Source organism: Numenius arquata, chromosome 8, assembly GCF_964106895.1.
Source record: "Numenius arquata chromosome 8, bNumArq3.hap1.1, whole genome shotgun sequence".
Lineage (NCBI taxonomy): Eukaryota > Metazoa > Chordata > Aves > Charadriiformes > Scolopacidae > Numenius > Numenius arquata.
Window position 1 is genome coordinate 902,265 of NC_133583.1, and position 14,767 is coordinate 917,031.

The window sequence follows — 14,767 nt, forward strand, 5'->3', positions numbered from 1 at the left end:
CCCCCACACTGCAAGCCCAGGCTGCTGGGCACAGGTCCCCGGCCCCTGGTCTCACATCCAGCTCGGGAGGAGGCACGGCCGCCATCCCCCTCCAGACAGGGATGTTTAAGGAACATCCCACTGCGCTCAGGGCTCTGGCTCAGTTTATCCCAAACCCTGCACGGACTAGGCTGCCAGCCAAGGCAAAACAACCCCAAAGCTCCCAGGGAGCAGAGTGCAGTGCTGAGCTTTTGGTGATGCTTTGTTGGTTTATTTTTTTCACATTTATTTTTCTTCCAGCCACCCGTGCTGGCTGTGCACCCCCCCCCCGGCAGATCCCCGCTCGGGGTAACCAGCTGTGTGCACACACGGACACCCACCTTCCGCCAGGGAATGCTGTGGGGATGTCACTGCCTGGGCTAAAATACCATTTCACAGGCGATTCACACGATTCCCATCACTGCTTGCACTCCGTGTGTGCGCTTTTGGCTGCCTTAACATCCCGGGGTTTAGAACGACGATGCGTCTTTAAAAAAAAAAAGTTTATGAAGTTTTAAAGACATTTCCCTTGTAACAGAATGAAGAAGAGGCAATAAAGCTAAGCACGGGGCTTTATTTTCCACTCCCACTTCACTGATAACCAGCGAGCTTGTATCCAAGGCAGCTTTGTTATTCCTCACACAACGTCAGCTCTGCGCATCCTGACCTGCAGCATCCGACCGAACTCCCAGACGGAACACCCCCAGGCACCCAACGCAGCCACCGACCGACCCGAGATGGTCAAATGACCCCAGGAGCACGTGTGCCACGACACCCTGTGACATTCCTCCATCACCTCGGGATTGTTCTGCGGCAGCATTTCATTCACTCTCTTTAAACACCCCAGGGTTTCCAGAAGTATCGACCGGGCAAGAGTCCAGGGCAGGGGGGGAGCCAAGAGGCACTCGCACCCCACGTACAGACATGTCTGCGCCCCACATGGGTCCCACCAGCTCACACAGGGTGATGGGCTGACCTGCTCCCCCCAGCACCAGTGTGGGGCAGCCCCCATGTGTGGGGCAGAGCCCGGCCCACGGCCGGCAGGCTCTAACCCCACAGCGGGTACGGCTTCCCCCGACCCTCATCTGCAAGTCACTTTATCACAAGGAAGCAAACACCCACCGCGTGGAGCACACCGGAGAGAAACCAGCATCGTCTGCAGCAGAAAGAAAACCCAGCAACTGGGATCTCCCTGCACACTCACCTCTGCAAAAAAATATATTCCAGTTCTCTGGCAAATAACCTAGACATTTAATGTGAGAAAAAAAGACCGAGCACACAGGCACCCGCCAGCCTGGACTACCCGATATTTTCGGTGACTGCCAGAAGCATCGCTTGTCGTAGGGAACAAACACTACTTGCGGAGACTCAGTGCCGGATCCTGGATGGTGTCACCCCTCTCAGATCCCAGAGGGGACGGGAGAGCTGCGGGACGAGGAGCAGGGCAGAGCCCAGGGCGAGGGTCTGCCAGCTCCAAAGGGAAGGGAGGGCTCCCTGGCTCTTGGAGGGGTCAGTGATGTAGTACGGGGAAAAACTGCCATTGCAGCATTTCAGGCACCCCCTCCCCCTGGCTCCCAGACAGCTTCGGCTGGAAAGCTGTTTTCCATAAAATTCCTTGCTCAAACCCAGCTGAAATAAAGGCCCATGCTTTAAATTCTTAACAACCTCCAGCGTCACGGTGGGCACACAATGCCGCTCTGTGGAAAGACGCTCGCTTGGAGGAACAGGCAGGGAGTGGTGGGGGGACCTGCCAGGATGCTCCTGCACCCCAGCTTCAGGGCTAAAGCTCCCAGGGGCTGAGGCAGGCGGCGGCCCCGGGGCAGAGCTGCACCCTTCCCATCGCCCCAGGGTTAAACCCTGTGTGCCAAGGCGTTATTTTTGCATTATTGTACGCTTAGGGGAAAGCTACAGCTACACGTTGCTGCAATTTCATATCATTTGCTTTCAGAAAGCCGTCACCCGGGTTAATCAAATTCTCCAAACCCATTGCTTTAGCACAGTTGTCAGCAGCCTGTTAGTGTAAACTTCCAGTAAGGATTTCAAAAAATAAGAGCCACCCTCGTTTGCGACCGTGACCGTGGGTTTAGTATGCCAAGAGTTACTGTTGAGATGTGTTATTTCCAAAAAACTATTGCAAGAACTTAGTCAGAAGAAGCTTGGAGAGACTCTATAAAAACCAGCTCAACACAGAACCTCCTTTTCAGTCCCTCCTCGTCCCGCAGGAGCACGAGTGCCCTGTGCCTCCTCCCCAAGGGAACATTCTCCTGCACGTTGTACGGGATGCAGGGGGGCACCGAGTTGCTTGCAACTGAATAGTCAGGCTCTAATTTATTATTTTTTTTTTAACCTTCCCCTTCTGATGTACTCATCAAGTGACCCCAGTCCTGGGGGGCCCTCGGGGAGCCCGTTGTGCCCCGGGGGTGGGGGCTGCTCCTGCTCAGAGGCGTTTGCTTTTGCTGCAGGTCGTGCAGAGGAGCCCGGCAGCATCCAGGGCGAAGGGTTTGCCCGTCAGCAGCGTCTCACACTCCAGGCAGGCGAAGTGCTTCTTGTGCCAGGCCATCCCTTCCGCCTGCTGGTAGTCCTCCGAGAAGATGATCTAGGGGACAGACAGATGGACAAGTACTCATTTCCAGGGCAGGAGCAGGGAGAACCAGCCCCACACCTCCCACCATGCCCGTGAGCCCTGGCTGCGGGAACAGGCAAATAAAAGTCATGGGACTGCACCTGGGCAAGTGAGACAAAGTCATGGGGCTGCAATTAAGCACTAAAAACCCATCAGATTTTCAATTATAGAATCATGGATTGGCTTGGGTTGGAAGGGACCTTGAAGACCACCGAGTTCCAACCCCCCTGCCCTGGGCAGGGACACCTCCCACCAGACCAGGTTGCTCCAAGCCCCCTCCAACCTGGCCTTGAACCCCTCCAGGGATGGGGCAGCCACAGCTTCTCTGGGCAACCTGGGCCAGGCTCTCACCACCCTCACAGCAAAGAATTTCTTTCTCGTATCTAGTCTAAATCTCCCTTCTTTCAATTTAAAACCATTCCCCTTGCCCTATGGCTCCATGACCTGATCAAGAGTCCCTCCCCATCTCTCCTGTAGCCCCTTCAGGTACTGGAAGGCCGTTATAAGGTCTCCTCGGAGCCTTCTCTTCTCCAGGCTGAACAACCCCAAATGCAAGTAGAGCTGGACTGTTGCTCCGAGATAGATACGGCAGAGCTAGATGGGACTGCCACTAACGTCTCAGCTTTGCCCCATCTTCTTTAGGCACCTCCAGCCACAGCCCTGGTGAGCAGCCCCAGAAGGATGAGAATCCCAGGGTAAGGCACTGGCTGGAGAAGCCCTGGACGAGCCCACGGCTGGTGGGGAGCAGAGGGACGGTGGCTGGTCCCCACCTCGTCGCAGCCGGCGCAGCGTGGCCGCAGGCTCTCGCAGTAGTGGCGGCCGCACCAGGCCGCCCCGCTCTTCCAGAAGTAGATGAGGTCGACGAGGGGCTCGGAGCAGTGGCAGCAGACGAAGCAGGCCGGGTGCCACTGCCGGGAGTAGCCGGCCCTGTCGGCGTAGACCACCGGGCAGTCCCCCGGCACCGCCTGCTTGCAGGTCTCGCAGCGCTGCAAGAGAGGGGCAGGGGGTGAGCGTGGGGAGGGAGCACAGCAGCAGCGGTCAGTGCAGGGGATGGATATTTCATAGAGATTTCACAGATACTTCACAGAACCATAGAACAGTCCGGGTTGGAAGGGACCATAAAGCCCCCCCAGTGCCACCCCTGCCCTGGGCAGGGACACCTCCCACCAGACCAGGCTGCTCCAAGCCCCCTCCAACCTGGCCTTGAACCCCTCCAGGACAGATATTTACTTCCCAGATGTACGGATTCAGGGCATCTTTTCAATGCCTCGTTCCTAACCCCACAGCTGGTGAGCAGCACCGTCAGCAAAAGAGAGCACCACAGTCTCCAGCCACCTCCTCCACGCGTCCCACTTCCAAAGAGCCTGAAGGACCTACTCTGTTCCTGCTCGACATCCCACAGCACCACAGAGGGCAGCGGAAATAAAACGTTCCATTCCAGGACTGCTGAGCTGTGTGGCTTTGGTTGTTTTTCGTTTGAGCTCTTGTTCTGTGAAGGGAAATGTGGGAACTCCACAGCGGTATCAGCTCGGAAGGGGCAGCAAACACACCAGCCTGACGTGAGGGCATAGAGACCAGGGCAGCGAGGTGGAAGAGCAGGGAAAGCTACACCGGAGAGAAGGCAATGGCTGTGGCTCAAAAGCGCTGGGAAAAACGTCTCAGTTGTGCAGTAGGACTCGGACAACACAAAGGGCATCACAGGGCTCCCGTGGCCGACAGAACTGACAGCTCTATCACCCCAGAAGCTGTGCAAACATTTGAATCAGTGCTACGTGTGGACACAGTGTCAAGTCACACTATAATTAAAACCCATTATAAATATGTATGTGCCAGCTCTCACCTGGGATAGTGCTGACTTTCTTCTAGCCACATCCTTGAGCAGGTAAGAACAGCACCATCCCCATCAGCTACATGTTTGGCCTTTGGGTCCCCCCCAAGCTAAAACCAGCCTTCACTAAAATCTAAAAGTTCTCCAAGAAAGAGTTCAGACATCCGACAGTGCAGAAACGCAGCATAAAAGATGTTATTTTGCACAGAGATTAGGAACTTTGTTCTTTTCTCACTGTTTTTTTTTTTATTATGTACGTCTACGCATAAGACAGGTGGCACTCCGCAGATTCCAGCACAGTGCTTTCAATCTGTGACAGTCCAAAGAGGCTAATCTGAGGATTAATTAGCATCTGTGCGTATTACACACAAGACCAACTGGGTTTACCCTCTACCTGTGCCTGCAGAGCGATCCCGCGATTAGTGAAGAGCCAGCTCTACAGCTCCCCTCTCTGAAGCCGACGGGCTGGTATTTACGTTCCCATTTAAGTCTGGCTGGTCCAGGTCAGGCTAATAGTGGCCCACTCTGTGCTTCATCACTGCCTACGAGAAACGCTCTTAGGTGGCAGCTGGGGTCTCTTCCAGCAGAGCCCTTGGCCATAAAGCCAGACCCCCCCACAATCTCCAGACTCCCCCCGCAATCTCCAGACTCCCCCCGCAATCTCCAGACTCCCCCCGCAATCTCTGCAGCTTCTAAGAGGTGGGTAGAAGAGAGACAAAAATATAATTTTTCAGCAGAAGGAAAACTAACAGTTCCTGAGCTGCAGGAGGACACCAGGGATGGGGCAGGGACAGAGGAGGTGGACATCCCGCAGGACAGCTGTGGTCCCTGTCCCGAGGAACACCACCCTGATGCCACCATGGCCTGGAGAACCCTGTGCTGGGAGGACAGGACCCCACGGTGATCCCCCTGCTACGACCCCAGTAAAGCAGGAGCACCGGCCTCTCTGTGGGGCAGACAGACAGAGGGGGGGTTCCTCTGTGAGCTCTGCAAGCCCCAAACTACAGATGAGCTCCCCACCACATCCAACCCCTTCTGCCAGCTCATGGCACAAGCACTAAAGAGACCAGTCTTTGCATCCGGGGAGTTTTCTTAAAACTCACCCCTCCCTTCACACAGCAGAAGGCGACAGGCCTTTCTACCTCCACCGAGTGGCTTTTCTTTGTTTTGTCACTATTATTTCTAGCACACCACGCGTTTTGCTATGGCCTCCTCCCTCGCTCAGTCTGCGTTTTCAGTATCTGCCCCGCAGCCCTTGGCGCGGTACCACCACGCTGGGGGGGCATCTCCTGTTTGACCAGCAAAACCAGTATGACCAGCGAAGGCAGCGCGAGAGGAGACACAATATTTCCTGGCGTGGCTTTCCTGCGGGTCTGAAAGGGGATACTGCTGCTCACACGGCTCCCTCCACCGCGAAGGGCTTGGGACGCGTTTCTAAGCCCTCCCCAGGCAAGGAAGGATCAGCTCCAGCCGTGCAGAAGCTGGGCTGTTTCTGGTCTCCGTGAAGACGAGAACAAGTAGGTGACACTACGGCGGTGGGTGTGGAGGGGTTGGCACCCATCCTACAGGAGCCCAGGCCCCCGGTACCCCCCCTCAAGGCACTTGGGGCAACTCAGGGCACCGGAGAGCCCGACCCTGTGGCTGCCTCTACGCTGGAGGAGCCGCCAGACCCATCCATCCATCCCAGCCCTGCTTATCTTGCAAGATCTAACAGCGAGAACAAACACCAGCAGCTTTCCAACTCCCAGCTCAAGTTTCTTGCCAATAAGAACTGTTAAAAAAACCCCACAACTTATTTTGCTGCTTCTCTCTATGGCAATTATTCCCAGGGCTTTTCCTGAGCAGCATAACTTCCATCCTCCTGCCATTTACACAGCAAACAGAAAGCTGCTCTTCAAATTTAAGATGGGGATTACAGCTTGGGACTCATTTTACATCTCTGTCGTGGAGGGAGAGGAGTCAAGACTTAATTAGCAGAGTTACCAGAGGTGTTGGCCAAGAAAGCATCCCTTTCTTCTAAGCTTTTTCAAACTTGCTGTCTCTGCTGGCTGCTGTTCTGCAACAGCAGCTCCCACAGACGGAGCCCCCGGCACACCACAGCCCCCCCCAGCACTCCCCGCATCGCTCCCCTCGCGTCTTTTGGGACAATGGCTCGTTTCGATCAACTGCTTCAGGATTTGACTAGATTCCAACCCAGTGGCTTGTAACACCAGAAGACTTTCCAGTTCTGAGGGGGTTAAAGGTGATTTTTGTGCTCGGTGGAGAACATTGAGCCACCCAGGACAGACGTTACAGGGAGGGGGCCCCTCTGCAGCCGAGAGGTGCTCAGAAGCTGTTGGAGCTCTGACGCCTCTCTCCGTGATTTACATTGGCCCCGTATGTTCTCCTTTACACACCAGTTTCAACACAGCTGGCCTGAGCGTGCAACGGGAGGTGTAACCACCTCAGCGCAGGGACCACACAAACACCCCAGGAAATCACTCCAGCTGGTTTCTTGGTGCAGATTTGGTGCTTTCCAGGTTCGTTCTCTTCCAGAGCAAGGGTAGTGGGGTTTTATTAGGTCTCCCTCCCCCCTACATTCAGCCTCCAAAAATCTATAGTTCAGACTCACACCTTGATCTGAAATAAGGGTAAAATCAAGCTGCTGGTGCTGATTGACAAGTTTGATATTCCATAGATTCAAATCTGTGTCCTACTTCCAATGGAGTCAATGAAAAAACACCACACAAGCTGCTTGAGAATCAGGATGTCCAAAATAAGCTGTTCCGCACCTTGTTTTCCCCCTATGCCCTTGAACCAGAGGCACTGTATCTTCTCAAAAAGCCTTCTTCACTGCTGCAATCCTGCCAGTCTTTGAGGGTTGGGACAAACACGCTCCCAGCCAAGGACAGCATGGCCTGGAGTGGCCCTGGGCCGGCTGGTGGTCCTTGTGGGCATCACCTGTGGCATCCCAGAGAGCAGCAGCGGAGGAGGATCGGGGGAGCTTCCTCAGGCTTGGGAGCAGGCATCGTGTTTAGTTTTAGGAGACACACAGAAGATGGTCACACAAGCAGAGAGGTACCAAAACCTCCACATCTGGAGCGTGCTCATCTACATTTCAACCCTGAATACACTGACAACATTAAAGCCTCCAATGTCATTGGCTTCATGCACTTCATTTTCTCAGTCCCTTTACAGCCATTCTCAGTCTTTATATGGTTCATTTTCATAGAATCATAGAATTGCCTGGGTGGGAAGGGACCTTTCAGATTATCGAGTCCAACCATCAACCCAACACTGACAAACCCACCACTAACCCATGTCCCTCAGCACCACGTCTGCCCGGCTTTTAAATAGCTCCAGGGATGGCGATTCCACCACTGCCTTGGGCAGCCTCTTCCAAGGCTTGACAACCCTTTCGGTGAAGAAATCTTTCCTAATATCCATCCTAAGCCTCCCCTGGCACAACTTGAGGCCGTTTCCTCTTGTCCTATTCCTTGTCACACAGGAGAAGAGACTGACCCCCACCTCTCTCCAACCTCCTTTCAGGGAGTTGTAGAGAGTGAGAAGGTCTCCCCTCAACCTCCTCTTCTCCTGGCTGAACGACCCCAGCTCCCTCAGCTCCCATATACTTTCAGCCCCCCACATATTGCAAAATAAAGTGCTATATCTCATTTTTCTATGGCAGAACTTTTCTCCCAGTGCAGTTTTGTGAAAGCCAGTTAGACCTTCTGGAAGTTTAGCAAGTTTCAGACCTCGGCACACAGTCCGTTCCTACCAGGTCAGCTCATCAGCTCCTGCACGGGAGATCGAATTAAAACGAGTGGTGTTTTTTAGAGGGGAAACAGGGGGGTCTGTCTTCAGCAGGGCAAGAACCCCCAGCACTTTGCAGCCTGCGCTGGTCGAAGTGATCTCCTGCAACTGCTTTTGAAGCTGTTCCATTTTCAGCGAGTGCCTCCAGACAAATGATGCTTTAAATTACAGCGAATAACATCACAGTTATGTATTTATTTGGAAGGACGACCTTGAAGTCTAAATAAACCCTCATTGCTAAAATGACTTTTATTGATATGTTTAATGGAAACCTTCCTTTTCTGGCTATTTTTTTTAGCTTAAAATTCTTTGTCCAGTTCAGTATTTTGCTGCAATAGTGAACAACTTTTACTGTATCCCTGGGCTCCGAAAGTCAGATGCACGTGGATAGAAAAGGCCGTAGCAGAGGGGAGACATTACCCAATATGGAATGAAAATGAAAACTGCTCTTAATGTGTTACAATCTCAGTGCAGCAATGCCTAGAAAAATCTTGCCTTAAGAATACTCAGACACCATTTTTTAACCCAGCTTTTAGTCCTCTGCTGCAAGTTTCCCTCACGAGGGCCAGTATGAGGTTTTTGACTCACCATATTTTATGATAAGCATTTGTTCAGCAACCACAATGGCCACTCCAGACGGCGCTGGGAGAGTATAAATCTCCCAGGGTGTTAGGGAAATCTCAATCATCCCCCTGTGGAAATGTATTTTTATGCCCAGAGACACGCACGGTCTGTTCAAAGTCCCCCAGAGCGATTGCAGCCCTGGGAGCGCTATCTCCACATTCCCAGCTTTGCATTAATTAGACTGAGCCACCTGTCACTTGTGGTATTTCCACTTGTGCTGGCGGGGAAGCCCAGCTGGAAATGCTCACCGGCTCACAGTAAAACACAGTTTCTGATCTTGGGCACCTTACTGACACATAATCATCCAGGGACATGTCATGCCCTGTCTTTCAGAGCTGCCAAGAATCCAAAAGGTGAAGTCACCAGCTCCTACAGCTAATGGAGAACCTTGGTGGTTCGGCACAGGTTTTGCTGTGGAGGGAGGGAGATGGTGAAGAGAAGATCGCCCACCCCTCTTGGATGGACACCGGTGGTCAGCAGGGTGGCAGAACCACCCCAGGGGACCCATCGGGGTTTTTCAGTGCTGCACCAAAGCACACCATGATGGAACCAAGCTCCCCAGCACTGCTCCACTGGTTGGAAAGAGCATGGAGAAGCCCTCAGGAGCAGCACTGTCAACACAGAACAGCTAACCCTGGCTGATGCAATCTTTCCCCCTGCTCTCATTGAGACCAAATCTGTTCCCCAAAAGCTCCCTGGACCCCGAGCAGCGCCGGGACACCCCTGCCAGCCCGTCCCACCGCCAAGCGCAGGGCTTACATAGTGCTCTCCGGCGGGCGCGCTCTCCAGGGCCCCGTTGGTGGACTCGGAGGGTTTCCCGGCAGCGATGCTCTTGTCCTGCGGCTTCCCTTCCTCCTTCCCACCGCCGCCCTGGCCCGGCAGGGCCACCTCCCCGACGCCCAGCGCCTCGGCTTTGTACTTCTTCACGAAGTCTTCCATCAGCTTCAGCTCGCCCTCGGCGAGGCCGCGGCACTGGGAGGGGTCCTGGTCGTACAGCGGGAGCTGTCGCATCAGCTGCCGCCGGCGATAGTACGCCCCGTCCGTCCCTGCCACCGGCTGCATCTCCTTCGGGAGCAGCTCCATGTACTGCATGGCCTGGGAGGGAGAGAGCACCCACAGTTACTCCGAGCCCCCTCTGGCCGGGAAGCACCAGTTTTCATGGAGCGGTGGCAGGAAACATGTCCCTTCCCCTCCCTCCACCTCTGAGTCGTTCTAACCCACACTTCAGAAATAAAAGGCTGAAGTAAAACTTAGACGCAAGTAGCAGCCAGGCTACTGTAAATCATTTCATCCTCAGAAAACAGGTTGGGTGGGGGGTTTTTTGGATTTTTTTGTGGATTTTTGTTTGTTTTAAGAAGCCAGACTCCCCAGGAAAGCAGCAGAGATTTCCTTCACAAGTTTGCACCCAAATCCCAACACCCTCCATTGCTGGCACTAGTGCCACTCTCCCGGGTAACTTGACAGCAAGGCAGCTGAAAAGAGCAGAAAACCCATAAACATCAAAATCCAAGAGCAGGCAGCTTCCCACTGCCCCGGGCCAGGACTGGGAGAGCTCCGGGGAGCCCTCATGGGCTGCATGCGGCATAGTTTACAGTAAAAGATCCCCCTTTATCATCACTTGAAAAAATAATATCTTTATACAAGAATAAGTAGTCAGAGGCAGCTGAACCTCTTTCTTAACCCCGACAGCCACCAGCTCTCCCCAGCCACCGATTCCGCAGGGAAGGGAAGGGAAGGTGTTCGGTGACTGATGCCCTGCCCCACAGAAAGCGAATGCCAAGGAACAAACAGTCTCCAAAATAAAGTCTTCTACTCAGCTGGCCACCAGCCACTATCTCAACAGCCGAGTAAACCACGACCTGTCCTGGGCTGCATTCGCGTTTGCAGCGGCGGGGCTGGCAGAGTTAACTTCTTCTGGCCGGGCGCTAAGGGGAAGGGAGTTTCCCACTCAAGGCATTTTTCCTATTGTGGTGTGAAGAGGAGAGGGGCAGCCAGTTGGCTCCCTGCCATTCCCGCGGAAAGACCAGCATCCAGCTGCATTAGATTTGGTTCTTACTTGGTCAGCACTTGAAAAAAACGAATTTTTTAAAAAAAAGTGGAGGAGCAATTAACTGTTTACTGTAAAGGTAGGGCCTTTTAAATACAGAAACATTTGCACTACCCTGAACAACTCGTCTCGTCTGTAAAACCTGCAGAGTCGGAGCAGGGCGGCAGGGCAAGACTCCTGCCCGAAGATTTGCAACAGCCATAGATAAATGATTTCATGGAGGCAGGGCTTCTTCCCCAGGTTGATGTTGCTGAACGTTACGATATCAGACACCAACACTCAGCGCATCGTGCAATGGAGGAACTGACATCCAGAAGTTCACCGAGGGAGGGCTGTCACCCCGTGGGAGAAGGTGCTGCTCGGGAATCTGTGTCCAGTTCTGGGCTCCCCAGTTCCAGAAGGACAGGGAACTGCTGCAGAGGGTACAGCAGAGGGCTACAAAGATGATGAGGGGACTAGAACATCTCTCTTACAAGGAGAGGCTGAGGGACTTGCGTCTCTTTAGTCTGGAGAAGAGCAGACTGAGGGGGGATCTGATCAACGCCTGTAAATACTTCAAGGGTGGGTGTCAGGAGGATGGGGCCAGTCTTTTTTCAGTGGTGCCCAGTGACAGGACAAGAGAAAATGGGCACAAACTTGAATATAAGAAGTTCCACCTAAACATGAGGAGGAACTTCTTTCCTGTGAGGGTGGCAGAGCCCTGGAAGAGGCTGCCCAGAGAGGTGGTGGAGTCTCCTCTTCTGGAGACATTCAAACCCACCTGGACACGTTCCTGTGCAACCTGCTCTGGGTGGACCTGCTCTGGCAGGGGGTTGGACTAGATGATCTCCAGAGGTCCCTTCAACCCCATATCATTCTGTGATTCTGTGAACGCTGTTGAAGCCACAGGATGCTGTGGGAATGACCCAGTGCACAGATGGCTTTCACAGACCCGAGAAACCCTAACAGGAACGGCAGAAGCAAGAGGTGAGAACTCCCTGACAGCATTGCCCCACGAAACACAGACCCTGCCAGCGAAACCCCACAACTGGAAAGAAAAGCAGCCAAAGCCCCGGTGCCGCAGGAGCGGGGGCATCAGGACGGCAGACCCCCCCCCCCCCTCCCTGCGCTGGCTTGGATCAGCCCCAGGCAAGAGCACTCGCAGAGTAGTAGCATGGTAGGATCTTAATGGAAGAACTTCTTAATCCTCTACAAAGGTGCCAAGACTAACGAACGCTCAGACCAGCGCCGGACCCTGCACCCACAACGTCTGTGCTGGGAGGGAGAGAGAAGATGAAGCCTCAGGTCTCTCTGAAGGGTCCAGAAGGGCTGCCCGGGGGCAGGTCTCAGTGTCCACACAGACACACGGTGGGTTTCACTCCCCGATCAAGGGAACACCTAAAGTTCTAATCGCAGATGTGTCCAGAGAATAGATCAGGGGAAAAAAATTCAACCTGACACCAAAAACTGAAATGAAGGATAAGAAAAAGTGTTTTCTTCTGCCACTACCACATTTTATTACAGTCAAACGCTATGCTGCCTTAGCACAGATCATTTTGAGGAAGAGCATTTTAAGTTTTCACTGTTAACTACTGGATTTTGGAGGTATTTTATGATCTGTTCTTTTCACTTTCCCCAAGGACCCCAAATATCTACTTCATAACTTCTCCAGGCACGGCTTAATGAAAACACACTCTGAACTTCCTCCTATTATTGGACCATCAACTTCAGGACAACAACGTTAAAAACAACCCCGAGTTTCCAGCCTGCCTTCAGAAGGAAACCACCGGAGCAAGTCAGTTACGCACTCAAAGCTTTTTGGCCCAAATCCCTTTTTGAACTATACCGAGAACAGCTGACATCCAGCATTTCTCCTAAAAGTTTGTCAAGTGGATCTTCAAAGCCAAAATTTATCAAAGTTTGTCTTCAAAGCTCCCGCGCGTTGTTTACTTGACCTGTGACATCCTCCTGTCCGTTGCGGCACCATAAGGAGTCCCAAAGCTCTCCTGAAGCCCATGGTCCCGCAGCTGCCCCTCGCCAGCACCGCAGGGATGGGGTTTGCTGCATCTGGGATCACCCCAAACACACGATCAGAAGGGGGTACAGTTGGGGTCCGGGCCCAGAGGAGGAGAAGGCAGCCCAGGAGCTGCAGTTTGAGCATCCTTCACAGCAAGGAGCCCACCCAGCCCCACGCTGCCAGCAGAATCAATCCTGGGTCCCCGATCAACCCCAGGCTGGGCAGCAGTCTCCGTGAATGGGCTGGGCTGGGTGGGAAGGGTGCCAGCATTGTCCTCCCCATCCCGCCTGAGCTCCCCAGTTCCCCTGGGACCGGGGGGAGGCAAACAGGGGTTCAAACATCCCTGCTGGGCCAGCGTCTACCAAGGAGACAAATGAAGAGGAGACGGCGAGAGCAGTGCTGGGATTAAACAGCCGGGCAGCTGGGTGCACGGGGGTTCTCAGTCCCTCATTAAAGCCCAATTAGCTCCAATTAGCACCACAGGTCCCAACTGCATTCCCAGGATGGGCTGCACGCCACTCCCAGTCAGCCTCTCTGCAAGGGGATGAGGGCAACTGGGTTCTAAGGAGAAATAAGTCAGTCTGCCTCTCGGGTCTGCAGCTGGAGCTCCACATTTGTTTCCCCAATTCTTTACAAAATCTGGTTGCAATTTTCAGCAGCTTTAAACTATTTTGTTTAATTTGAAGAGCAAAAGCTGTCCGCTAATGACAGTGTAATATGTAATGTTTTTAGTACCACAACACAGCTAAAAGCCAGTTAAAGCTTTCCCTCAAGAAGGGCTCTGCTGGCTAACACTCCCACATGCCGAAAACCACTTCCATTTGTTCCCACACAGCAATATTGTTCATCCGGATGGAAAACAGGAGGGACGGTGGGGCTGGGAGCCTGGGTTTGGACCCAGCCCTTGGCATGGGACCACAATCCCCATCTCCCCCTTTTCACCCAGAGTTCTCTTTACAAAACCTGTAACAGAGGAGGCCACGGAGATGCTGGGAGGGCTGGAGCCCCTCTGCTGGGAGGACAGGCTGAGAGAGTTGGGGGGTTCAGCCTGGAGAAGAGAAGGCTCCGGGGAGACCTTCCAGCCCCTTCCAGTCCCTCAGGGGGCTCCAGGAAACCTGGGGAGGGACTCTGGATGAGGGAGGGGAGCCCTAGGAGGAGGGGGAAGGGTTTGACACTGAAAGAGGGGAGATTGAGATGAGATCTGGGGAAGAACTTCTTTGCTGTGAGGGTGGTGAGAGCCTGGCCCAGGTTGCCCAGAGAAGCTGTGGCTGCCCCATCCCTGGAGGGGTTCAAGGCCAGGTTGGAGGGGGCTTGGAGCAACCTGGTCTGGTGGGAGGTGTCCCTGCCCAGGGCAGGGGGGGAACTGGGTAGGCTTTAAGGTCCCTTCCCACCCAACCCTTCTGTGATTCTATTTGGACCAGACTATGTTCAGTCATTTTAGTGAGTACCTCGGTAAGCAAAGAGAATTATTACTATATTAAAGACGAGTTATTTTGTCATTATCATTTCTGTAACAGAATAATTTACAAACCCAGCACTGGGTTTAGAGCACTGCTTCTTTCCACCTTGATTTAATTTCTCTGCTTTTGAGACAGACTGAAGCATCATTTCCTGAAGTGTTTGCTGAAATAACCCCCCAGGTTAGAGGCAGTGTCCCAGCCAGCCACCTCCACCTGCGCTGCCTGCTCTCGGGACAAGCTCACAGCCAGGTTTGCAAGAGGTCAGACTCACCAAGCCAGGCAGGACCTCCCTCTCCAACAGGGAGCCCAAAGCCCAGGGCAACTCCTTCTGCCCCATGAAACCACCCAAAGAGCTTGTCTCCAAGCTGCTCCCAGGAGC

General features: G+C 53.6%; 1 protein-coding gene across 2 annotated transcripts in view; it reads right to left on the bottom strand.

Annotated features, from left to right (window-relative positions):
* Positions 1-574: 574 nt before the first annotated feature.
* The window catches only part of LMCD1 (LIM and cysteine rich domains 1), a 32,965-nt gene continuing 18,772 nt past the window's right edge, over positions 575-14,767 (bottom strand). The window contains exons 4-6 of one of the 2 annotated variants that reach the window (XM_074151515.1): positions 9,645-9,980; positions 3,412-3,627; positions 575-2,614 (exon numbers count right to left, since the gene is read on the bottom strand). In XM_074151515.1, coding sequence (XP_074007616.1) covers positions 2,456-2,614; positions 3,412-3,627; positions 9,645-9,980 — 711 coding nt within the window. In that variant the 3' untranslated portion in view covers positions 575-2,455. The remainder of the gene's footprint in view (positions 2,615-3,411; positions 3,628-9,644; positions 9,981-14,767) is intronic. The other variant, XM_074151516.1, reaches the window with a different exon arrangement.